This window comes from Perognathus longimembris, chromosome 17 (assembly GCF_023159225.1).
Source record: "Perognathus longimembris pacificus isolate PPM17 chromosome 17, ASM2315922v1, whole genome shotgun sequence".
In the NCBI taxonomy this organism is placed as follows: domain Eukaryota; kingdom Metazoa; phylum Chordata; class Mammalia; order Rodentia; family Heteromyidae; genus Perognathus; species Perognathus longimembris.
Genome location: NC_063177.1, coordinates 24,215,749 through 24,242,956, shown reverse-complemented (window position 1 = coordinate 24,242,956; position 27,208 = coordinate 24,215,749). Strand labels below are relative to the sequence as shown.

General features: G+C 44.2%; 2 protein-coding genes across 4 annotated transcripts in view; one reads left to right on the top strand and one right to left on the bottom strand.

The window, feature by feature from the left end:
• Taf15 (TATA-box binding protein associated factor 15) overlaps positions 1-10,669 on the bottom strand; it is a 35,569-nt gene extending 24,900 nt beyond the window's left edge. Inside the window, exons 1-2 of the mRNA XM_048365288.1 lie at positions 10,559-10,669; positions 128-167 (exon numbers count right to left, since the gene is read on the bottom strand). Of these exons, the coding sequence (XP_048221245.1) occupies positions 128-167; positions 10,559-10,565 (47 nt within the window). The 5' untranslated portion in view covers positions 10,566-10,669. The remainder of the gene's footprint in view (positions 1-127; positions 168-10,558) is intronic.
• Positions 10,670-21,489: 10,820 nt separating this feature from the next.
• The window catches only part of Mmp28 (matrix metallopeptidase 28), a 27,398-nt gene continuing 21,679 nt past the window's right edge, over positions 21,490-27,208 (top strand). For all 3 annotated transcript variants that reach the window (XM_048366341.1, XM_048366343.1, XM_048366342.1), the window contains exon 1: positions 21,490-21,758. In XM_048366341.1, the coding sequence (XP_048222298.1) occupies positions 21,645-21,758 (114 nt within the window). In that variant the 5' untranslated portion in view covers positions 21,490-21,644. The remainder of the gene's footprint in view (positions 21,759-27,208) is intronic.

The window sequence follows — 27,208 nt, the reverse complement described above, 5'->3', positions numbered from 1 at the left end:
TAATATTTAACTATTTTAGGATATTCACATAGCAAGTCCCAAAACAGAAACCTACCAGAATTTGAAACTAAATTTCTTTTTCTCAATTCTAGCTTTTCTTGGTATTATTAAAATATGAGTACTTTACCTTTGCTGCTCACCACCAGACTGACTGTAACTTCCAGAATCTAAAACACATAAAAACAATTTTAAATTTATTTAAAAATCTTTCTTCTATGACTGACTTTAGTTCATACAGATGAAATACGGCAAGGAAAGTCAAAAATGAATTGCAGAAAGAAAAAACACAAGTTAAATACTATACAGAGAAAACTATACAAGTGGCAATTTCTTTTTTTTTTTAACAATAGCTACATTTTTTGTTTTATTTTTTGCCAGTCCTGGGGCTTGAACTCAGGGCCTGAGCACTGTCCCTGGCTTCTTTTTGCTCAAGGCTAGCACTCTGCCACTTGAGCCACAGTGCGACTTCTGGCTTTTTCTATATATGTGGTGCTGAGGAATTGAACCCAGGGCTTCATGTATATGAGGCAAGCACTTTACCACTAGACCATATTCCCAGCCCCAATAATAGCTACATTTTCTAAGTCACTGCTTCCAGCTACTGGAAGAGGATGATCATGATCCTAGGCCAGCTCTGGGCAAAAACTAAATAATTAGAGAAAAGAGGACTGGGAGAAAGACTCAAGTGGTAGAGTTCTTGAAATAAGGCTGGAGTCCCTGAGTGCAAACCACAGTAACACACACACACACACACACACACACACACACACTCTCTCTCTCTCTCTCTCTCTCTCTCTCTCTCTCTCTCTCTCTCACACACACACACACAAAATCACTCTTTCAGGCAGAGTGAGGTAGCTCACATCTGTAGTCCCAGCTAGTCAGAAGGCAGAGATAATGGTTCAAAACCAGCCTGGACAAAAAGTTAGCAAGCCCCCATCTGAACAAACCTGGCAACATATATACCACTCCTCTGTATCAGACTGCTTTGGCTATCAACACCAATAAAAGGGGTTCTATGGCTGCTCAGTTAGATGTTGACTTCAATTTTTACCAAGTTTTCAGGAATTCAGCCAAGTTAGCAATACTTGCTTCTAGTCTCCATTTTCATCTTTAGGGTTTAACTCAGGACCTCAAACCTGCTAAGTAGGACTACCATTGAGCCATGTTTCCATCCCTTTTGGTTGCACTGGTTATTGTGTGGATGTTTTATTTTTTGCCAGTCCTGGGGCTTGAACTCCAACCTTGCATTCTCCCTTGGGATTTTCCTGCTCATAGCTGGCACTCCACCACCTGAGCCACTTCTCCACTTCTGGCTCTTCACTGTTTAAATGGAGGTACTGGTCTTACAGAACCAGCTCAGGCTGGTTCCAAACTGCTATTATCAGATTTAGCCTCCTAAGTAGCTAGAATTATAAGCATAAGCCACAAGTGCCCTTCTACATTGGGTTTTTGTTTTGTTTTTGTCAGTAGGGCTTGAACTCAGTAGCTGGGCATTGTCCTTGAGCTCTTTTTGCTCAAGGCTAGCTCTCTACCCCTTTGAACAACAGCACTTCTGGTTTTCTGGGGGCTAATTGGAGCCCAGGCTGGCTCTGAACTGTGATCCTCAGATCTCAACCTTCTCAGTAGCTAGGACTGCAGGTGTGAGCCAACACCAGGCTACAATAGTTATTTTTAAGATCAGAGTCTCATTTCTTGCCCCACTTTGTGCTTGGACCTACTGTTTTAGGCTTCCCACTGTTAAAGAGGCTCTTTATCCATTAGACTTCTAGTCAAAGTCAAACAAATGGCCTGTCCACTTGAATGAACAAGATCAATATTACATGAAATATTTTACAGTTATAAAATAAGCAGGTGCCAGTAGCTTACACCTGTAACTTTATCTGCTCAGGAGGCTGAGGTCTGAGTATCATGGTCCAAAGCCAGCCACCAAAAAGCCAGATACAGAGGTATGAGCACCAACACTGAACAAAAAAACCAAGGGAAAGTATGCAGCCCTGAGTTCAAGCCCCAGCACACACGAACTGTAAAAAAAACTGTCTCAACCTGCTATAGGATCCGCCTCAATCTTAAACATACATTTGTCCAACAATTCTAAAACCTTCCTCAAAACCAAATAATATCAGTAATACTTTTTTGTCCAATTACTATAAAGCTGCCATAAAGATATTTGCTACTGGTCATATAAGTGGGGGACACAGGTTAGCCACAATTCCCCAGTGAAGATCCCCAACCTGAAAGGAAGGTATGGTTCAAGTGGTAGAGTGCCAGCCTTCAGTGAAGAGCCAAGTGAAAGCATAAGGCCAAGTTCAGACCCCAGTGCTGGCGAGCATGCACACACGCACGTACAGACGTACATGTACACACACACACACACACAAAGATACCTGTTTTTTGAAACTCTTAATTTTAAGACTTAAATTTGACAATTTTTATGAACACAAAAGGCATTAGGCTACCTAAATTTTTTTAATTATATAAAATATACATTTACTGCTGTCTCCATAATTAAATGGCTAGTTGTAGCTTAACTACCACAAAAAAATCCCCACAGGAAAATGATACGACTGTATCTAACTGGACCATAAAAAGAATAAATGCATCTATCAAATGGCAAAAAATTTTGCTTCACATAAATCAGAGTGAAAACAATTATGGTAGAGTGAAGGAGTGAGGCTTAAACTGTAAACCTGCGATATTGGTTCTCCCACTAAGAATCCAGTCAAATACGCCAGTGTCTTCTTTGATTTAGGCAAAACTATAAAACATACAGCAACTAAACTATGTAATGTTATCTCAAATAAGTACTTAGATCCTTAACTCCGTCCTTGGTTCTTTCAGGTCTCTGAAATTACAAATCTCCAAGGAAGCAGAGGGCTAGTGGCTCACACCTGTAGTCCTAGCTACTCAGGAGACCAAGATCTGAGGATAACAATTCCTTGTAGTCTAGGCAGGGAAGACAGAGACACTATCTCCAGTAAGGTACCAAAAAAGCTAGAAGTGGAGTTGTGGCTCAAGTGATAAAGCACTAATCTTGAATATAAAAAAGCTGCTGGTCCAGAGGGCAAATCTAAGTACCAGCACACAAAAAGAAAAAAAAAAACTTCAAGGAATAGAAATATGTCTTATGATCACATTATGATCAGCAAATCTGGCCGCTAGTATAAACATCTCAGTGATACAATGTATGCTCTTTTTTAGTCTACACTGTCAGGGCACTGTCCCTGAGCTCTTTTGTGCAAGGCTAGCACTCTACCACTTACTTGAGCCACAGCACCACTTCAAGTTTTCTGGTGGTTAACTGATATAAGTCACAGACTTTCCTGTCTGGGCTGACTTAGAACACAAATCCTCATATCTCAGCCTCCTGAGTAGCTGGGCATGAGCCACCAGCTCATGTGTTATATTTGATAAAGAACGTCAGCTTACAAATGTTAAGGCATCTAAAACAAATGATCACTTGACATTGAACTTGTTCTTGAAATTAAATCATTCAGAAATGCTTTTAAATTTACAAAGTGTGTAGGGGTAAATCTGTTTTAAAGTTACTTTCTAGGGGGCTGGGAATATGGCCTAGTGGCAAGAGCACCTGCCTTATATACATGAAGCCCTGGGTTCGATTCCCCAGCACCACATATATAGAAAACGGCCAGAAGTGGCGCTGTGGCTCAAGTGGCAGAGTGCTAGTATTGAGCAAAAAGAAGCCAGGGACAGTGCTCAGGCCCTGAGTCCAAGGCAAAATAAATAAATAAATAAATAAATAAATAAATAAAAGATCATCAAAAAAAAAAAGTTACTTTCTAGGGCTGGGAAGGTGGCTTAGTGGTAAAGTGCTTGCCTAGCATGCATGAAGCCCTGGGTTCCTCAGTACCACATTAACAGAAAAAGACAGAAGAGGCGCTGTGGCTCAAGTGGTTGAGTGCTACCCTTGAGCAAAAGAAGCTCAGGGACAGTGCCCAGACCCTGAATTCAAGGCCCACGACAGGCAAAAAATAAGTTATTTTCTACATTATTCTTTGCGGGTTAGGACTTTTTCCTCTTCGTGTATATCCCATATGTGCTTCAAAAGAATTAGTTTCTAAATTTTAAGCAAATTCTGTAAATTTGCAGCATTATCCAGGTTTTTAGTGTTTGGTCATGTTATACTTGCCTTATTTATTAATTGCTGAAAGGTCTTTTTTGTTTTTCAGACAGAATCCCAGTAGCTGAACTAAAACTTGTAATCCTGCTTCAGTCTGAATCCCCAGGTATGCATGCACCAAGCCCAGGAAACCTTTGTAACTTCCATTTGATTGCAGGCAGATTAATCTTTTTTTTTTCCCTTGCCAGTTCTGGGGCTTAAACTCAGGACCTGGTCACTGTCCCTATGCCTCTCTGTGCTCAAGGCTAGTACTCTACCACTTGGGCCACAGTGCCACTTCTGGTTTTTTCAGTTTCTGTAGCGCGGAGGAATAGAACCCAGGGCTTCATGCATGCTAGGCAAGCACTCTACCATGAAATCACATTCCCAGCCCTGATTTGTCTATTTCTTGTCATTTTTTTTGCTTCTATCTTTTGAGACTACATTATTAGGCACAGAAAACTACAAATCTGGTAAACTTCCTTTTAACATTACATCAAAATTAACACCAGTTATACAATCATCATTAGGATGGTGTTTCCCTGGTCAACCTTCCTCTACCTTTTGACATTTGCTTTTGGTATAGTGTCTGAACAGTATGTATATTATATATTCTCACTGTAAACACCTGCTTTTTCTTATTTTGCCCTGGTAGGATCTCACATTTTTGCTCAGAACTGGCCTCAGGCTGCATCCTACATAGTGAAATGATAGGCTCTAAGACTGGCTTATAAATTGAAATGAGAAGAGGATGCCTCACTAACTTTTTGCTGGAACTAACCTTGAATCTTAATCCTCCAGCTCTCTGCTGGGATTACAGCATTTTTTTGCTGGGGGGGAGTAGGAGGGGGTATTGAACTCAGGACACAGTCACTATCCCTGAGCTTTTGTGCTCAAGGTTAGTGCTCTAACACTTGAGTCACAACTCCACTTACAGCTTTTTGGGTAATTAGAGATAAGAATCTCGGGCTTGGGGCTGGGAATATGGCCTAGTGGCAAGAGCACTTGCCTCCTACACATCAAGCTCTCGGTTCGATTCCCCAGTACCACATATATGGAAAACGGCCAGGAGGGGCGCTGTGGCTCAGGTGGCAGAGTGCTAGCCTTGAGCGGGAAGAAGCCAGGGACAGTGCTCAGGCCCTAAATCCAAGCCCCAGGACAAAAAAAAAAAAACAACAACTCAATGCCAATCACAATTTCACCTATCAACTTCTTTAATCTCTACACATAATCATTTTCATACCTGATGTATAGCCAGTAGTCACTTATTTACCATCTTTCTTCTACAATATTCTTTGAATTCCATTTTTCCTTCCTTGATTCAATATTAGCTCATGTAGCAAAGACTTATTGGAGTCTTCTGGAGATAAACATGAGTTTGGTTCTGTATAACATTCTCAGTCAATGCTGGAAACATGACTCACATGGTAGAGAGCCTGCCTAGCAAGCACAAAGCCGAATTCAAGCCCCAGTTCTCAATCAAGTTATGCTACCTTTAAATTCTAAGAATAGTTTCATTATGTTCCATCCTCTTAAAACTTCTGAGCCAGGCATGTGGCTCACATCTGCAATGTTAGCTACTCAAGAGGCTGAGACCTTTATAGGATTACAGTTCAAAGCCAGCCTGGGCAGAAGCTTCAACCAGAAAGACAATGGATTAATGGTGTAGCTCAAATGATAGTGCCAGCCATAAGAAAGCTAAACAAGAATTCTAACAAGAACTCTTGTTCAAGACCTAATACCAGCACCAAAAACTGAAAAGTTATACTGTAATTGCTCCCTATTTCCTTGGTAGATTTGCTATTGGCATTTCATAATCTAAGTTTCAAATCAATTCACATAAATTTGTCTTGTGTTACTGCCTGTTTTAAAGTAGTCAACTATTTTAACTTCCTTTTTTTCAGTCTTGCATACGCTGGCCTCAAACTCAAGGGGCTCATGTCTCAGCTTCCTGAATGTTGGAATGACTGAAATGTACCACCAGACTCAAAGCATCTTCCATTTTCATCTCTTTCTAAGCTGAGTTCTGGGGAAATCATAACATTCTATCAATATTCCTCCTGCTAGGTTTGCTATTCAACTTATACACTTTATCAACTTACACAACCACTTATACTTGGTTCCTTTTCAAATTTCTATGGCCATTAATTCCATCATAGTCTTGGGGTTGATTCATATTTGGGGGGGTGGGGGGGTGGAGCTTGAATCTGGGCCTGTACACTGTCCCTGAGCTCTTTAACTCAAGGCTAGTGCTCTACCACTTTGAGCCAGAGAGCCACTTTCAGCTTTCTGGTGGTTAATTGGAGATCAGAGTCTCATGGACTTTCCTGCCCAGGGTGGCTTTGAACTGCAGTCCTCAGATCTCAGCATCCCAAATAGCTAGGATTACAGGTGTGAGCCACTGGTGCCTGATTCACTTTTAGTCAACTTTAACAGTAACACTTTCTTCTTTACCACTCATCTCATTTAACCAACTGTCTCTGAATTTTCTACAATTTACTGTGAATTCATCTTTTCTAAGGTTTGTTTTTTCCCCACATTATTTGTGATCTAAACTGTGAAGTTTGCTTCAGAAAAAGGTTTTTCACTTTTCACCAGGAAACACAAGATGTTATCAGCCCAGAATAATTTGTTAATTTCTGTTAAGGTTTTATGAAGCACAAGTCCCAAGTACAAATTCTCAGTAAAATTTCTTCCAAGAGTACAAGTTTCCTTCTTGTTTATGTTAGTAGGAAGGTTTTCTTTCACACTTTATTCCTTCACTGAAAATATAAGTCCTTCAACTCCATCACTTGTAAGACTAGAATATAAGGGTTCCAGTCCCAATTACCTAGGTATAACAGCCCCAACAGGTTTCACCTGTCCTTATAGTTACATACAAAATAAAAAATAAGACATTACTAAGACAAAACAAAACGAGACATATACCCTTCTCTCCATGGCTGTTGCCAAGTTGGCTCTAACCCCACCATGCTGGCTTTTGCTTCACTTTTGACAGCGGTGGCTTGCCTTAAGTTTTTCCATCTTGAGGGATAAAATGATTTTCAGGATATCTTGGTCTGCCACAATGCTTAAAAGGTAAGTATTCTGACTTTGTGTTTTCTATGTAAAACTGACATTATACTTATGAATAACTCGGACAATTCGCCTTTGTAAACAGTATCCGAATATTAGACTCTACCTTATAATATAAATACACACATTTGTATGTTGATTTTCTTTTCTTTTCCCTCCAGTACTTGGGATCAAAACCAGAGCCCACTGGGAATATGGCCTAGTGGTAGAGTGCTTGCCTCACATACATGAAGGCCTAGGTTTGATACCTCAGCACCACATATATAGAAAAAGCCAGAAGTGGTGCTGTAGTTCAAGTGTAGACTGCTAGCCTTGAGCAAAAGAAGCCAGGGACAGTGCTCAGGCCCTGAGTCCTAGCCCCAGGACTGGCAAAAAAAAAAAATCTCAAACCCAGAGCCCTAAGTGATCTTACCCAAAGGATCTACCACTGAACTGCACCCTCAGCCCAAATATTTGTATTTTACTGGCCTTCCCTGTCAGGCATTTGTAGTAGTTGAATCAATTTGATATATTAGATTTAAAAGTGTACTCTGGAATGCTTAAAGGATGTAACTTATTAATAGTATTAGCTGCTTAGGGAGACTTTAATCTGTTGTTTATTAATTTAACAAAAAAAAAACCAAGTTGAAAACATTATACAAAGTTAAAAGTATTTTATATACATATAACAAAATGTACCAATACTATATATCAAGTCTAAAAAGAACTTAAATTGAACACTTAACTAAACATTAATTTAGAAATAAGCATGTTAACTAGTCTTTTGCATACTAGAAAGCCAGTCTTCATTATCAAAGGTGACAAATATCTGGGGTGTTTCTCTTCCACAATATAATAAAATCTGATTTTTGCAAATGGCACATTTCGAAAAACTTAATATTGTTAAAACTACCCAGCTCTATAAAAAGAAAAAATGTTTCATCAACAATTACATTAGAAATTGAGATATGGAGTCAGGCATCGGTGGCTCACACCTGTAATCCTAGCTACTCAGGAGGCTGAGCCAGCCTGGGCAGGAGTCCAAGAGACTCTCATCTTCAGTTAACCACCAGAAAACTAGGAATGGCACTGTGGCTCCAAGTGGTAGAGTGCTAGCCTTGAGCAAGAACTCAAAAACAGTGCCCAAGCCTTGAGTTCAAAGCCCACAACCAAAAAAAAGAGAGGGGGGTGGAATTGGGAGCATGGTAGTATATGCCTGTTTTAGCCCTTGGGAGGCTAAAACAAGATATGAGTTCCAGGCTACATGTGAGAGCTTGTCTCAAAAAAAAAGTCATCCCGGTTCATTCTTGTAATCCTAGCTACTCAGGAGGCTGAGATCTGAGGATCACAGTTTGAAGTCAGCTGGGGCAGGAAAGTCCTTGAGACTCTTACCTACAATCAAGTATAAGAAAACCAGAAGTAGAGGTGTGGCTCAAAGTGGTAGACTACTACCGTTTAGCAGAAACACTCAGGGACAGCGCCCAGGCCCAGAGTTCAAGCCTCATGACCCATTCAAAAAAAAAGGGGGGGGGGCCTATTTTCTTTTGCTTTTTGTTGCCAGACTAGCACTCAAACTCAGTATCAGACACAGCAGCTCATTGGCTGGTGCTCTAGTAATTAAGCCACATCTCCAAGCCAACATGGCTGTTTTAATGAACACTGCATGTTTGTAAATTTCCCCATGGCTGTAATATTTTATTTATATTTTATGCCATGGGTAAAGCATTCGTACACCCTCATAAGGAAGTACTTCTGCATCCTTTTCTGGAGCTTTACCAGATTTCATGCTGAATTATATGCCTGGTAAATGTGTGTGTACATACACACACACACATCTATTTTTTTGATTGTGAACTAAACAGGAATTGAAATCCAATGCAGTTTACAGATTTTTTTCCATCAGATCCCCAATATTCTGGCTCCTTACAGTCAGGACTAAGGAAATTATATAATTCTCCTAACTTCTCTTGCTAATTTGGACTGCTCCAAATGTTGGGTTTTTCCTTTGGTCATACACTTCAATCTCTTTAGTGGACTAGATTACTGAGTGTTTTGATTCATTAACATTATGTTAGCCCTTAATAAAACTTAACTAAGACTGGCACGGGTGACTCTCTGTAATTCTATTTAGGAAGCTGAGTTCTGAGGATCGCAGTTCCAAGCCAGCCTGAGCAGAAAAATATATTAGACTGCTATCCAATTAACTACTAACCACCAAAAAGCCCAAGTGGAGCAGTGGCTTACGGGGCATAACAGCAGCTTTCAGCAGAAAAGGTCTAAGGGGCAGAGTCTAGGCCCTGAGCTCAAGACCCACAGTACAAAAAAAAAAAAAAAAACGGGTTTTTGTCTCACCCAAACCATAAGATTTCAGGAAATGTTTTTCTCGACATTAAAGTGTTACCTGTCATGAGTTACTAGCACGTGGATACTCTGGTCAGGGTAACGTGGGATGTAATATGTGGCCCAACAATAGAGGACCTGTGCGATGGGATCCTGCTAAATCAAGACCTCCACATTCTGGTTTAGCAGGATCCCAACTGGCTGTCCACATGGGCCCAACGCCTCCTTTTTTAGGCCAACTTAACTTTTTTCGACCAATTTAACTTCTTCGAAGAAGCAATTGCCTTTGCTTTGGTCTGTATGTTTTAAGGGGGAAGCCGCTAACACCTACATGGTTTTGTCAAGATTAAGCGGCAAAGTTCACTTCCAAGTGCTTTCAGATTTAACTGGAGAAGGAAGATAAAACGACAGAGGAAGCTGAATTATACACACATACACACACCCGCCCTCAACTCGAATCCGGGTGGTTATTGCAGAGGTAATGGCGAGAAGCGTGATCTCGTGTAAGAGGCAATGTCCTTTGAAAGGGCTCCCTGAGCGTCCAGGCCCCCACCTGATGAACGGGGGAGTCAGGAAGGCTCAGCTCCACTTCGCAGACGGGAAAACTGAGGAACGAGGAGGTGAAGTGTCCGGCCCGAAGCCTCGCTGAGTGATGTGAGGCGAACGGAGAACCAAAAGCCTGTGTTTCCTCGACCCCCCCCTAACTTCCCCTCCCCGCCCCTAGGATGGCGTAGACGGCCTCCGCCCCCCAACTCACACACACACACACACACACACACACACACACATCCCTCCCCGGGAGCGACACGTCTCCTCAGGTTCCAAGGACAGGGGTCCAAAGCAGAGGCTCCGAAGCGCTCCCGCGGGGATTTGCAGCCAGAGAGCGTTGAAAGCGTGCGTGCTTCCAACATGGCGGCGCCGAGGCCGCCCCCCCACCCAAGCCTCCCTCAAGCCGGAGGCTAGCCCTCACGGCCCTCCGGTAGGGCGGGAAGACGGCCCAACCCCTCCAGACCGCTGCCGCTGCTTGCTGAAGGCGTCACCTACCCGACATGACTAACGGCCGCGGCGCGGAGCCCCCACAGCCCGCGGAGAACAAGGAAAACGAAAGCCAGGCGGCACGGCGGCCGGAGCTGTTCTGAGGGCTGCGCGGCGGGCCGAAGCCTACTGCGGGGCCTCGGCAGCCAATCAACGGAAAGCAGACCGTACCATAGAGCCACAGAAAGAGGGGTAGTTCTTCACTATCACTAGCTTCTGGCCCCTGAATCTCTCCCGGTTCTCCCCTCTATGGACTATACCACTATTGAGAGGGAACCGAGAAAGGAAAGTACCAAGATTATTGTAAGAATGGGGGAGGAAGTTGGGTCCAACTCTTGTTTCTGTCCCGTTTACTATCTTATTTCTCACTTTATTTGGAGCTTTCAGAACTCAAGGTTAATAAACTAAGTAGAAGGCACCTCATAAACACAAGCTATTTATTTGGAAATTCTCTATCCTCCCCTCAAGTTTGGGATGGTATGGCCCAAACTCTCGGTCTCTCTCGCCTATTGGATTCGCGCTGGAGCCACCTGGGGGCGTTCGGAGTCAGAGCCCCACCGAGCCGAGCTCCTGACGAACTTTGGTACTTGATCGCCTCAGGACCTGGGATGAGTAACTACCTTGCGGATCTGAATACCTAGGTGAGACTGGAAAGGAGCGGTGGCTCGCATCTGCCTGAGGATTGCAGTTCCAGGCCAGTGTGAGCAGCCCACCAAAAAGCCAGAAGTAGGGACTTGTGGCTCAAGTCACAGAGAGCCAGCCAGAAACTTGGAAACGCTAAGGAATGGGCCCTGCGTTCAAGACCCAGTACCTGCCACCCAGTACCAGCACACAAAATCCTGACCTCGAGAATGGACTCAGAGCTCTATTTCTTAGTACTACCATAACAGTTACGTCATCTAAGCCTCAAAACAGACTGATGAAATTTTTCCCCATGTTGCAAGATAAAGTAGAATTCACTTGCCTTGGGCCATACAGAGAGTAAAGGACCAAGTGAATCGCCCGGGTTGGTAAGATTTAGTCATAATGGTATACATACAGGCAGCTCAATGATAAAGGGTTGGGGCTGAGAAAGCTCAAAAAACTAACAAGACAAGGACATTTTCCCAGAGTGTGTGCTATCTGCGCCAAACTCCAGGTAACTGTGTTGAAAACTCCAGTTGACTGAGTTGAAAATGTGGACAAAAATATGTCCAGACTAGTTGTAGAAAAAGTAATTCAGTGTGTCTCAAGTAATCAGAAATGTTTAGAGTATAGCCTCCAGAGGACAGTAGGGAGAGACCATGCCAGAAAAGAGGCGAAATAGCTGAAACCTTGCAAAGTACACTTGAGTTTGAACTTTTATCTTGAAGGTAGTAAGAATCACCCACCCAAGGATTTAACCAAAAGTAATATCAGATTTGTATTTTTCCAGCAACAGAATAAAGGATGCATGGAGATGAGCCTAGAAACCAATTAAGTGAGCTGGGAATGTGGCTTAGTGGTAGAGTGCTTGCCCAGCATGCATAAAGCCCTGGGTTGGATTCCTTAGTACCATACAAGCAGAAAAAGGCATCTGGAAGTGGCGCTGTGGCTCAAGTGTAGAGTGCTAGCCTTGAGCAAAAAGAAGCCAGGGACAGTGCCCATGCACTGAGTTCAAGCCCCAGGTCTGGCAAAAAAAATTTTTTTAAATGATCAAAGAAATCATCTAATGAGATATCAGAGTGCTGAGGGATGGATTCATAGCTGTGGAGATGGAGGTCAGGTGCAGATATTCCCAGATATACTTTGGGCTAGACCAGACAGGAGCTGGTGATCTGTTTGGTTGGAAAGGACTAGCCCAGAGAGAGTAGACTGGGGTAACTTTTGGGTTTCCTGCATGCAGAAGTGGCCAGATGAAGGTATCATTCATGGTACCAGGGAAGAAGAAAAGGATGAAATGGAAGGGAAAGAGTAAGTTCATAATTAATGCCTTTAGATAAGAAAAAAATGAGGCCATCTCTTTTCATTATACCTCTAGAGGGGCCAATGAACCCCCTCCCTGCAAATAGGAAATAGATAATTGCTGTTTTCCAGGGAGATGCAGAACAAGCAAAGTTACAGGAATAAAAGTTATGACAGAGCCATGAATTGTTCAGCATCCATATTGAGGATGGCAGTCCAGAGGAGATAAGCATGTGCAATATCAGGAAAGAATCTGGCTACAACGGGAAGAAGGGAATGTTTTAGGTATTTAGGGCAGGCAGAGGGTTAAAGTATGAAATACAGGGAGTATTACTCATCATTGACTCATTGTTTATATCACTGAAATAGATTGTACAGACCCATCTCTCCCTGGGACACTGTGATAGAAGTTAAGCATTGTTAAATAATGTTAAACTATTATAAACCTTTGCTATAAGCACCTATTTATAAGATTACTTTTGCCTTTAAATGTACTGAGATACTGAGCACTGGGAAGACAACTTCCTAAGTGACACTTACTAGACCCTTCTCCAGGGTGGCTGATTTCAGCAAAGGCCTACCAGCTAGGTCATGCCAGTATCCAAAGCACAAGTGCAGTACCAGAAGACCTGTGACTGGTACAAATCCAGTCCTTCATTTGTATAATGGATTACATCAAGATTGACACAAATGTAATGGGGCTGCTGGGTTTTTTTCCCTACCCCACCCCTACCACCACTATATAAGGAAGCTGGAGGGGAAAGGAAAGGATGAGAAAAATAGATATTGCTGTTTTCCATATTTTGTAGATGATGAACCCTGAAGCTCTGAAAGATGAAATTCTTTAGCAAGTTCACATAGCCAATTTTGGACAAAAGCATAGCTCCTACTGGGCCTTTAAGCTAAGCTCAGAGATCTATTCATAGTGTTCCTCCTCTCTCCAAGTTGAAATTCCTTCCTGGTCCACACTGCTCTGAGGCTTCTTTCCCCACCACAGACTGCAAGTTGTGCTGTGCCTCCTGACTTGAAGGGTTTTTTTTTTTTTGCCTCATAGATGACTCTCTTGAGAATGGTTATATTTGCAATAATCAGTACATCATCTCTAACAGATTTTCAAGAAGGTCTTGGTTCTACACCAAGACCTATTTACCTCCAACACATTCTATACTTGAGGAGCTTGCACCCATCCCTGAAGATTGTGTTGTTTCAGTTCAAACAATTCCTTCCTGAAGGACTAGAGGTACTGTCTAGAATGCTCTAGGCCTCTGGTTCTATTCCCAGTCTTGCAAAGAAAACGAAAGGAAAATTAGAAGGGGATGAAGATATGTCTTCTATCCCAGCCACAGAGAAGGGCTATACTTACCAGGGATGTCCAGAGCTCTAGTTTCTATGGTAACCCTGGCTCCTGGGCTATAGAACCTGCTTCCTGTCCTTGTCCCTCCAATCTGTGGCTGGCAGAGTTGTGTTGTTTTTGTGTGTTCCTTACATATAAGGAAGTATTTTTCTCCCTGTTTTTCAGTTTGTCACAGTTTCTCCTGTACTGCCTGTTTAGCTTGTCATCCCATCCCACCACTGCTGTAGGCTTTGGTTTGTTTTTTGCCAGTCCTGGAGCTTGAACTCAGGGCCTGAGCACTGTCCCTGGCTTCTTTTTGCTCAAGGCTAGCACTCTACCACTTGAGCCACAGCGCCACTTCCAGCTTTTTCTATAGATATGTGGTGTTGAGAAATCGAACCCAGGGCTTCATGTATACAAGGCGAGCCCTTTACCACTAGGCCATATTCCCAGCCCCCTAGTGTAGGCTTTGTAAGGACAGTATCAGGACTGACAATTTACTTAGCTTGAAAGGTAGTCATCTGAGAGAGCCATTTGAGCAGACACCTGACCTGTTTTACCAGAGTATCTCTGGCTAATGTTTGGAGAATGCTGTAGACTGTCAGTGGCAAGGCAGGGGAAGGGAAGCAAGGAGAGCTTACGGTCAGACCACAGAACCCCAGGCCACAGTGGAATCCTGTGGACCTCAATGGTCAGACCACAAAATTCAAAGCTTTCATATTTTGTCAATTTGTTCTCGAACTAGGTGTGACATACTTCCCCTCTAACCCTCCAATGTCTACCACAGTGCCCAAAACAATAGGCATTTTTTAAGGAAGGAAGAAAACCTTGTGTTTAATGAACAAACAAATAAATGAAAACAATAACAAAACCACATGACTCATATTTCTGACTTGTCAGTAAACTCCTCAAGATTCAAGAACTCATCTAGAACTTTCCTATGACACCTCACAAAGTGTCCCATGAGTATTTGTTGAAAGAATGACAGCCACGCTGAGCCAAGTGCTCCAGATAGAATGTGGCCATTGTCACCACCCTCTCCTCCCTCTGTTCCCCAGGGAAGTGTCACCGGAGCCCAGTTCCTCTGGCCTTCCTAGAGAGCAGGCCTCCCAGGGCCAGGTACCTAAGCAGGAGACTCCTTATAAGTGACCCAGCTGCCCTATCCTGTCCTCTGACTGTGGCAGGCGTTTCCTGTTTGGGGTGGAAAGGAACCAGACACTTTCCTGTTAGCAGGTCTCTAAAGCAAAGTAGCAGATGCTGAGCAGGTCTTGGCCCAGCCTTTCAGGCCAGATGCCTGCCGGGCAGACAGCCTCTAATGTGGACGGGAAATGGGGCACCGGGCCAGATTGGCCAGGCTTTTATTGTGCTCCTTACAAATCTCCTGGGTCCTGATTGTGAGTAAAAAACAAAGCAGAAGAAACTTACACTGTGTTTAACCATGATGTACATTAGAAAAGACAGGCCTGTTCTGAGCTGGAGAGCATTGCCTGGTGTGGAAGGTGCCGCTGTGATTGTTCTGGGCTATGTTGCCAGGATGTGAGTATGCTCAGGTGTGAAACGGCAAAAAAATAAAATACATGAGTGCACACTTACATCTTTCCATCCAAGAGCCAGCATTTTATGGGGTCAAAGATACTAATTATCCAGCTCGCTCCCCAAAGCATGTCAGTATTGTAGAAAAAGACAAACATTCTCTTGATCCCATTTGAAAATGGCAGAAACTCAGAGAGGTAAAGCTGCAAAGGTCACATAGGTGAAAGGGTCAAGATGGAAAACCACTTCTCTCCCCAAATGTCTTGCCTTTTCCAGATTCACATGATTGTGTGCTTGTGTTCAGAAAGGCAGACAGGCAGGTACTACACTTGTGAACATGACCAAGGCTCATGATACTGCATCTGCTGTGCTAGAGAGGGGACAGTTGGCTTCCATGGAGGGCAGAGGCAGTTACTAGGAAGTCAGAGCTTCAGAAACTGCATCACAGCTAAAAATGTGGAGGCTACTGACAGCAATGAATGTACATTATCCCAGGTGGAATCCTCACAGCCCCAAGGAAAGCCTCCTCAGCTCTCTCAAACTCATGCTTTGTCTCCATTACACCTGTTCTTGAGGTTGGTCCATGCTGAGTGCCTTTTTTCAGAGCCAAGAATTCTGTCTGATACCATATGCTTCATGTTCTACAGACTTCCTGGGGAGATAGAAAGGGCAGAGTCTAGGCTGATTGTTCTTCCTACCAAGTGAGAAATGGAGACACGGAGATTTCTCATCCAGATTCCCAGGTCCTGCTCCACTCATGGGAACCTGTGGTGGCCTTCTGTCAGAGCAGGAAGAATGGTCTGGAGGGGAAGTTGCTAGCTACTCCCCTTGGCAGGCCTGGCATGAGGTCTAGAGAAGACCTGTCCACTCTTGGGAGGGCTTGGAGGCCCTGAGGGGATGAGCCACGCTTCAGACCTGCGGGTGGAAAGGAGAGGGAGGCAGCTCTTTGGGAAGAGGACGGGTAGTAAAGTCTGCCAGTCCAGCTGGGTCAGAAACTGCTCAGTCAAGATAGAGCAAGAGGAAAGGTGAGCGCTAGACCGTGGGTAAACCCAGAGCTGTCTTCCTCTTGAACTGTGCTATCGAGTAGCTAATGATTTCGAAGTCTGAAATAGGTCACAGGAATCAGAAATCCTTGTGTTTGTTTTTTTTTGGGGGGGTGAAGGGGGGATGCTGGGATCAAATCCAGGACCTTGTGCATGTCAGAAAAACCCTGTACCCCTAAACTACATCCCTAGCCAGGAATACAAATTTTTAATAAGTGCTTTTGATGATTCGCTTCAGGTGACTTGAGAATCCCATTTAAGAAATATGACCTCAGTCAAGATAATATAGTGTTTAAGGGTCAAAGATCTGGAGTATACTGTGCAGGTTTGAATCCTGGCTCCATTTATGACCTTGGGCAAACAAAATAATTGGTAGATTGCAACTCAAAGCCAGCCCAGGCAAGAGATTCTTTATCTCCAGTTAACCACCAGAAAGCCAGAAGTGCTGTCGTGGTAGAGCACTAACCTTGAGCTGAAGAGCTCAGGGATAGCACCCAGGCCCAGAGTTCAAGCCCCATGGCCAAAAACAACAACAACAAAAATAATAATTCTCTTTGTCTCCGTTTATTTCTCTTTTAAAAATAAGGATGCTGCTCTGTAATCCTAGCTACTCAGGAGACTGAGATCTGAAGATTGTAACTGGATTCATGAGACTCTTCAATTCAGATAACCAGAAAGCTAAGCTAGAAGTGGAGCTGTGGACCAAGTGGTAGAGTTGCCCATAATGTCCCTTAGCAAAAATGCTAAGGGACAGCATCCAGGCCCTGAGATCAAGCTCCAGTACCAGCACATACACACACACTTAAGAGAAAGAAGATAGGGATGCTCATAATAGTAGCATTCTCAATAATGAGGTTTCAAAGATTCATTACACATGTGAAATTTACAAGTACTGATCATTATTGTTGCTGGGAGCCAGTGGCTCACACCTGTAATCCTAGCTACTCAGGAGGCTGAGATCTGAGGATTACGGTTTGAAGCCAGCCTAGGCAGGAAAGTCCATAAGACTCATCTCCAATAAACTACTCAGAAAAAGCCAGAAGTGGTGCTAAGGCTCAAGTGGTAGAGCACTAGCCTTGAGCAAAGGAGCTCAGGGACAGCGCCCAGGCCCAGAGTTAAAGCCCCACAACCAACAACCACAACAAAGAAATCATTATTGTTTGTTCGAATTCCTCATTCCTATCCCCACCCCTACTCCTACCAGAGAAAGAATAATAATATTGGATTGATACAGGGACTTATCAGCAAGTAATTGTCACAATCTGCTTTAAAAATCCCTACTCCCGGGCTGGGAATATGTCCTAGTGGTAAAAGTGCTTGTCTCGTATACGTGAAGCCCTGGGTTCGATTCCTCAGTACCACATATATAGAAAAAGCCAGAGGTGGGGCTGGGGATATGGCCTAGTGGCAAGAATACTTGCCTGGTATACATGAGGCACTGGGTTCGATTCCCCAGCACCACATATACAGAAAACGGCCAGAAGTGGCGCTGTGGCTCTAGTGGCAGTGTGCTAGCCTTGAGCAAGAAGAAGCCAGGGACAGTGCTCAGGCCCTGAGTTCAAGGCCCAGGACTGGCCAAAAAAAGAAAAAGCCAGAGGTGGTGCTGTGGCTCAAGTGGCAGAGTGCTAGCCTTGAGCAAAAAGAGGCCAGGGACAGTGCTCAGGCCCTGAGTTCAAGCCCCATTACTGGCAAAAAAAAAAAAAATCCCTACTCCAGGGCTGAGGAATATGGCCTAGTTGTAAAGTGCATGTGTAGTTTGAATACACATCCCAAACTTACAACTGAGTTTCTTCTAGTCCAAGCAAAAGCTTCTCTTTTCTTTACGCAAAATAAAACAAACAATTGGGTTCTCTGTGGAAAGTGGCACTTTAGGATTTCTCTCTGTAGAGCAATTTCTGCCTAGTTTATTGACTAGTTAACTTTGGTTAAGCTTTTAGAAGTTGGCATTGTAAATAAGTTGCAACAAATTTTCTGATAGAATTAACAAAATATGTCTCTATTCACAAATTGGAAACTGGAAAAAAGCTACTTGAAGTTAATGTTCTTGGTGGGGCTTTTAGGTTGACTCTAGCCAGGACAACTGGTATGTATGAAGCAGGGCTCTTAATTGGACCTGAGGACTCTTTCTTGTTCATTTTTAATCTTCTCAACTTTGAATATGTTGCTGGAGACTCAGTTACTACCAAGTTCATGTGGGGATTTTTTGGGGGGGGGGCGGGGGAGAGAGAATTGTAACTAGACAACTTGTTGGCTTTTTGATTAAAAACACTTAATTCATGAAAATAAAATCCCTACTCCAAATCCCTCCTACCACTCTGGATAACTGCCTGCCCTTTCTAGGCTTCTATTTTTCTCTTCAGATCTCCCTCTGATTCACACACACACACACACACACACACACACACACACACACAAATGGCACATACAGTAGACTGCCATCAAAGGCTGATACTTTACCACTTGAACTACACCTTTATTTTTAGGTTTTTGGTGGCTAACTGGAGACAAGTTAATCATGGATTTCCCTACCTGGGCTAATTTCCAATCATGATTCGCAGATCTCAGATACTGGAGTAGCTAGGATTACAGGCATGAGCCACCAGTAACCACTATGATGAATCCAAATATTGCATGGCACCCACCTATACCAACGAATTATTTGTTTCCTGTTCATGGCCAGGCAGAAGGATGCCAAGTCCGTCAAGATCAAGAAAAACAAAGACAACGTGAAGTTCAAGGTCCACTGCAGCAGGTACCTGTGCACCCTGGTCATCACAGACAAGGAGAAGGGCAAGAAGCTGAAGCAGTCCCTGCCTCCAGGTTTGGTGGTGAAGGAGCTAAAATGAAGCAGACACCGATTGGAACTGTACATTAAAATCTTGAAAAGTCATAAAAAAAGAATTATTTGTTAGTAATGTGATATTCAAGTTGAATGGGATGGGGTTTTCTTTCTTCTTTTATTTTTTTAAATTTGCTAAGTCTATCCTACTCCTTTTACAAATCTCTCTCCTGGGCTGCCACAGGATTTTATTTCAGCCAACAGTGCTTCACTCTGGCCCTTACCTGAGAATCTTCATTTCTAGTCTGTCCAATAAGACTGGAAGCTCTCTGAGGGCAAGGTCCAAACATTATTTTCTCTGAGGTGGCCACTCAGGAAGGGATGCTCCTTACAGATGTGCATGAGGGCACCTGTAGAGACACAGATGGGCAAAGAAATCCGTTTTCAACTTGGTGCTACCAGTAGATGACAGGCACAAGGATGTCTTCCCCATGCACAGATGCTTTTTTCTCATTAATCCAGAGAAGTACCTATTTCTAATTGGTTCTTCCAGGACTGGTTGGTTGGAAGGTAAAGAGGGCCTGTTTCCTATTACTGTCACCACAGCAATTCCTGTTTCAAAGATGACCATTCAAAGAACATTTTCCAATTCTTCTACCCAGTGGGCTGTCTTCTAAATTGAACAAAACTTCTGCACACTATTGAGGTCCTGAGCCTCAGGCTTAGAACACTGCATTATTTTTGCTTAGTACTTCATAGACTCCAGACTATCATACACACACACACACACACACACACACACACACACACGCCCCTCTAATCCGACATGGACCTCTAGGGGTTGGCACCAGGGTTCCATTAGCACTTTACAGATGAGTGGAATAGGCTAGAAGAGAGATGGCAATGCGTGCTCAGTTTAGAAGGTAGGCAACAAATGCTTCACTTTTTCACAGAATCAGTTTAGCAAATGTTTTCACAGAAATCTTTTCATCCAGCCACGTGTAGGTGACTTATTCCTATAACCCTAGCTACTTAGGAGTCTGAGATCTGAGGCTGAGATCAAAATGCTGGAAGTGGAGGTGTGGCTCAAGTGGTAAAGCCAGCTTTGAGTGAAAAAGCTAAAACACAGTGCCCAAGTCCTGAATCCAAGCCCTAGTACAATAAAAAGGAAGAGTATGAGAGAGGGGAGAGGAAAAAGGAAGGGAGGGAGGCAAGGAAGGAAGGTAGGGAGGGAAGGAAGGCAAGAAGGGAGCGAGGGAGGGAGAGAGAGAAGGAAGGAAAGAAACTTTTTCATCTCATCCTATGGAATAAATAAGGCATTTTACACTCATTTTCTTTTTCCATCTTCACGAAACTCTGGAAAATATCATGTGCTATTATATTTCATCATCATCACCATCATCATCATCATCATCACTATTTTGCCAGTCCCGGGGCTTGAACTCGGGGCCTAGACACTGGGTCCTGGAGATTCTTTTGCTTAAGGCTAGCACTCTACTACTTGAGCCACAGCGCCATTTCCAGCTTTTTCTGTCTTTGTGGTAATGAGGAATCAAACCTAGGGCTTCCTGCATGCTAGGCAAGCACTCTACCATTAAGCCACATTCCCAGACTTGTGTTCGCATTTTTTTGACAAGGGAACAGATGCTTGGAATGGCTAAATCCTTTGCCAAAGTTCGCACCACTACAACCTACTATTTTCCATACTGTTTGCATGATCTCAGGCACCATACCCATTTATTTCCAGGTATTATTAACTCATTAAATCCTCCCAGCAATCACATGAGCTACATATCTTATCATCATTTCTCGAGGAGAAAAGCAGTTTTTGAGAGAGTGAGTGACTGGCCCAAGACCAAACAGCCAGCAGGTGGGTGGGACAAGATTCACACCTGTACCAAAGAAATTGATCTCCCACTCACAACTTCTGACTCCAGCTTAAAGATCCTTCTCCCACACTCCTGACTGAGATCATCCACACCCTTTCGGCACGCCGGGACCCCTCTTCATCGAAGTCTTCGGCAGCGACGACCAGCCAGAGACTTTTATTTCCAGACTCTCCCTGGAGAGATGTCGAACCACTGGAGGTAGATCAGGGCGACGGGGCGGTGGCCAGCAAGGGGCGAGGCGGCCCCCGCGCGGCGGCGGCGGCGGAAGAAGCTGAGGACCGCGGGCGTGTTCCAGTGCGGAGCGGGGTGGGTGGGGCCCGGGCTTGGCACTCCCGCCCCTCTTCCCTCCCTTCGCCCCTCGGTCCTCTGGCCGGCGGACCCGTGGGCAGGCACTGCGGGGACTGGACGGCCTCTGGCAGTCGCGGCGGCGACCCAGCGCGGTGGAGCCGGGGCTCGGGCGGACCCTCCACTCCCACCTCCACCCCGGGCCTTCCGCGTCCGCACAGGGTGGCGCAGAGCCGGTGTGCATGGTGCACCCCGATCGCGGCCACCGCTGAGCGCCCGCGGGGCCCCCCGCAGCTGAAGCGGCCGCGCCATGGTGGCGCACGGCGGCTTCCTGCTGCGCGCCCTGGCGCTGCTGCTGTGGGGCGCTCGGGACGCCGCGGAGCCTGCGGAGCGCGGAGCCCCGGAGCTGCGCCAGGAGGCGGAGGTACGTGTGTGTGTGTGTGTGTGTGTGTGTGTGTGTAACTGCGCCAGGAGGCGGAGGTACACGTGTGGTTGTGTGTGTGTGTGTGTGTGTGTGTGACTCGCCTGAACTTGGCAGTGGGGCCACCTGGCCGATCCACCCGAGACCACGAACTGCGTTCCTTTCTCGCTGTCCTCTTCACGCTTGGAAACACAAAGAGTTCCTGGGCGAGGGCTGGGTGGAACCACACAGGCTAGCGGATCATCCGGCAGAGATCGGCATGGGGTGGGACAGATAAGACATGAACGGGCACTCTCAGCCTTATCGCCTAGTCCGGGGAAACCCCGAGTCTCATCCATCCGAAGCCCACTGCGCCATGGAGGAGCCCCAGATTAGTGAGATGGACCAGCCTGAATTCAGGAGCCAGTCCTGGCTTTCTGGCCTGAGCTGCCCTGGGCAGGAGCAAGCTGCTCAAACTGCTTAGAGCAGTTCAAGCTGTCAACTATTCCACTTGCATAAAGTGAGGGAGAATAGGAAGCGTCTGTAGAGGTGTTTATTGGGAGCTTACAACAGTACCCTGAAACTAAACGAGATAAGAGACAGGGAGGGTAGCTGAGGCTCAAAAGATCCCCCTCTTGACTTTCCTACAGTGGACTCCATCATCCCTGAGCCGGGTAATTTGCTGCGAGGTTAGGGGTGGGATTCATATGAGGCGTCTGTTTTCTAGGCAAAGGTGATCATAAATAGCAGCAGCAGCTCTTCTTTCCCAAAGCAGCATCTCTAGGTTCCTGTCTTTTCCCAAGAATAGGACAGGGATCTGTCTCCATACCTTCCCTAGTCCTCCTTCTCTTGAGGGGGTCAAGGTGAATTGGGGAACCCTGTAAAATGAAGAGGGCCCTCTTTGGATTTCCTGCCATCTCCCGGCTTCCACCGCTGCTGTGGAATATTTGGAAATGACCTTGCTTCCACAAGAGATCTTTCTCCAACTCCTTCAACCTCTCCCCTTCTAAGCGGACCCCCCCCCCCCTTTGCTCTGTGCTCTCCATGTTTGCATATTCAAGAGTTCACTTTGTCTTTATGAATTTAAGCTCTTACAACATCAAGTTGCAGAGTCCCAAGGTCCCAGGAGAAAATTTCATCTACCAAGCCAAGTCTTGTTAAAGAGTCCCACTCCCATCTCTCCCTCGTGTGGTCCCAGGCAATCCTTGGCAAGGGAACAGAGACCATTATCACTGCCGCCTGTGCCTGTGGTGGCCCCAGATGGAGAGAATTTCATCGTGAGGAGAATTTGGAAACTTAATATCTAGCAGACTGAGTTCCTTTCAGTCTATTTAACAACAAATAAAACAAAATTGGGTGGGGGAAGGGGAGACTTTTAGCTCTGAGCATGAGAAATATTTTAAAAGCACAATCTGGAAATGTATAATGGGCATATAAGTGTCTCTGTATGCCAATTGATGCACGTGTGTATGCAAATTTTGCATGTATCAGTGTTTCTGTATATGGCTAGTTGCATGGGCTTCCATACCTGCCTAGGACCAGAGTAAGTCATTTAACCAGTGGAGGTTAATCATACCTACTTCCTAAGACTGTTGTTTGCTTTCATGGAGTTAATGTGTGTAAAATGCTCAGCCTAGAACTGAGTACATTGAAAGCAGTCTCTAGAAGAAAGCTGCTCTCAGTATTGTTGGTGATCTTATCATTATCCTTATCATTATTTGAGAGAACAGCACCTCAGGTGAAAGCCCTGGTTTGGAGATGATTACTTCCGCAACAGTAACCCAAGACCGAATATGCAAGGCAGCTATTGTCAGCAATGGACAACAGGAAGCGTAGGGCTACCACTCCTAGGGAGGGTGGTGTGGTTATTACAGCTACATTATGAATGACTCCCAGGTGCTGATGGCTCATGCCTGTAATCCTAGCTATTCAAGAGGCTAAGACTTGAGGATCACTGTTCAAAGCCAGCCTGAGCAGAAAAGTCTGAGACTTATCTCCAAATAAACACTGAAGAGTCAGAAGTGCAGCTGTAGTTTAAGTGGTAAAGCTCCTGCTTTAAGTGAAAAAGCTAAAGAACAGTGCCTAGGCTCCAAGTTGAAGCCTCAGTACCTGTTAAAAAAGTTAAAAACAACAACAAAAAAACTAGTGAAGTAAAATTACCCTTTATTAAGTTCATGCATATTGTGGGCCAGAATTTCAACCAGGACACCTCAAGGCAGCTTGTCTCTGCCCTGCATTGTCAAGGGATGGGCTCAACTAGAGGTTTCTTGCTCTGATAGCTGACAGTTGATGCTGGCTGTGAGCTGAGAGCTCTGGTCTTCTCCACATAGGCCTACGCAAAGGATCTCTCCTGTGTGATGTTTTGAGCTTCCCCACAACATGTGGCTAGCTCCTGAGGGTGAATGTTTACACACACACACACACACACACACACACACACACACACAGACTGAGATTGCATTCTTTTTATGACCTACACTTGAAAGTTGCACTCTATCAACTTCAGCTGCGTTCTATTGGCTAAAGCAATCTGAAGCCCAGCCCAAGTTCCAGGGGGAGGGAACATATAGACCACACTTAGGAGGAGAAAGATTGAAGTCTACTGTGGGAAATGTCATGCATCCTTTTCAGGAAATATAATCATCTCAAAAGGGATGCTCACAGGGTGAACCAGAACCTCACTTTAGTTCTTGCCTCCAGGAATATGCCCTAAATGCAGTGAGAGGAACTAGACCCCAGGCAGAGCCTGGGTGGCAAAGGCCAGAGGTCAGGGCTATTGAAGCAGCTGGCCTCTGTGAGGCAACATCACAGAGTAGGAAGTACACTGAAGGGTGTGCATGCCCCTAAAGACTTTGGTTGGATGCAGGTCCTTGCCTGTGGACCACGCTGGACTGTGTAGAGTGAAACTGTGAGGCCTACCAAAGAACAGCTGTTACATCCCAAAGAATGTCTTAAAAAAAAATTGTAGACTGGGAATGTGGCTTAGTGGTGGAGTGCTTGCCTAGCATGCATGAAGCCCTGGGTTCAATTCCTCAGTACCACATAAGCAGAAAAAGCCCAAAGTGGCTCTGTGGCTCAAGTGGTAGAGAGCTAGCCTTGAGCAAAAGAAGCTCAGGGACAGTGCCCAGGCCTTGAGTTCAAGCCCCAGGACTGGCAAAAAAGATTTTAGGAATTAATGAATTCCAGATGGTGTGGGAGGTATAGTCTAGCCAAAATGGGGTGGGGGGGGAGGAACAAATCACAAAACTTTAAACACCCCTGGCATCTATGTGAAACCCTAAAGATACCATAACTCAAGGTTAAGGACTCTGACCTCAGGATAAGACCTGCTTTAACAAATGGGTGGACATAAATGCTTTTTTTCTCCTGCAATAATTTTCTTAAAATACAACTAACTGGGGCTGGGAATATGGCCTAGTGGCAAGAATACTTGCCTGTATACACGAAGGCCTGAGTTCCATTCCTCAGAACCACATATATAGAAAATGGCCAGAAGTGGCACTGTGGCTCAAGTGGTAGAGTGCTAGCCTTGAGCAAAAAGAAGCCAGGGACAGTGCTCAGGCCCTGAGTCCAAGGCCCAGGACTAGCAAAAAATAAAAAAATAAAAAACACAAAAAGACAACTAACTGCTTTAAAATAACATTATGAATTGCACTTCCATAACACATGCAAAAGTTACAACAGCAACATGGGATGGAGGCAGGAAAATGGAATTCTACTGAGGTGGATTAATGCATTAGTGAAATGCAAGTGTTAGATGGAGAGTAGGAAATGGGATATGTCATGTGGGAAGTGTAAAGGGCTGTTATATGGTTGTAATATTAACTCTAAGTCGACTAAAATAGGTTAAGGATGTGCTTAGATAGATTAAGGAAGTCACACACATACACACACACACACAAACCCACACACCAATTAAAACAGAGTTTTGATAATGCCTTTCAGCCTCTGTAGAGCTATGTATCCTGGAAATTCCATATAAATGAAATTATACCAATGTAGTCCTTTCTGAAAGGATAGTTGGACATTTTAACACTCCTCTCCCAATAATAAGCAAAACAAGAAGATTTTTTTTTTTTAAATCAGCCTGGGGGGCTGGGGATATAGCCTAGTGGCAAGAGTGCCTGCCTCGGATACACGAGGCCCTAGGTTCGATTCCCCAGCACCACATATGCAGAAAACGGCCAGAAGCGGCGCTGTGGCTCAAGTGGCAGAGTGCTAGCCTTGAGCGGGAAGAAGCCAGGGACAGTGCTCAGGCCCTGAGTCCAAGGCCCAGGACTGGCCAAAAAAAAAAAAAAAAAAAAAACCAGCCTGGAATTGTAGTTCAATGGGAAGAATATTTGCCTACCATACAGGAGGCTCTGTGTTTGATCCCCAGAATCACACACAATACACACTCACACACACACACACACACACAATCAGTAAGCATGCAAAAGACTTGAGCAACATTGTCAACCATCTTGACCAATGTATATTGGCAGAAAATTATACTCCAGAAATACAGAATACACATTCTTTCTACGTATATGTGAATAATCTACAAAGACAGGCCATATGCTGGCTATAAAAGAAGTCTGAATACATTTCAAAAGTAAAAATCTGGCAGATTATGTTCTCTGCCTAAAGCAGAACTAAATTAGAAATCAGTAATGATAAAATATCAAGCAAAGCCCCAAATATTTGGAAATTAAATTAACTATGAGCGATGAAATCACAAGAGAAACTAAAAATATATTTGAAACTGAATAACAGCATTTTATGGTTACATATCACAGCTGATATAGCATGGAGTGAAATTTACACTTTTAAATGCCTATCATGGAAAAGAGAAAGATTTTAGATCAGTGACCTAAACATTCACTTTAAGGAAGCTAGAATCAAGCACCAGCGGCTCACTCCTGTAATACTAACGTCTCAGGAGGCTGAGATCTGAGGATCTCAGTTTGAAGTCATGACCATGGCAAACAAATAAATCCATGAGACTCTTAGCTCCAATTAACCAGCCAAACACTGGAACTGTTGGTGTGGCTCAAGTGCTGTAGCACTAACATTGAGAGAAAGAAAAAAAAAAACAAAGGAGAGCACCCTAGTTCAGCATTTAAGCCCCATTACTGGCACAGGAAAAAAACAAACAGCTATAAAGAGTACAGGTACATGTTAAACTCAAAAGGCATAGAAGGAAAGAAAGAATAAAAGCAAGCTGTGTGATAATACACTAGTTTTTCCCCTCACTTTTCTCGCTATAGCTTCTCTTTTGTAAAATAAGAGGACTAAACTTCCTGATCTCTAAGATTCTCTAACTTTGGCTTTGATGTGCTGTATTCCTACACAAACACATTCCTATATGCACACACATATTAGCCTGTGTAGCTAGGTTATGTGTTTCTTTTTGCTTGTTTTTGGTTTAGTTTTTGTTTTGTTTTGTTTTTCAGACAGGGTCTTGCTATGTCGTCCAGTCTGACCTCAAATTC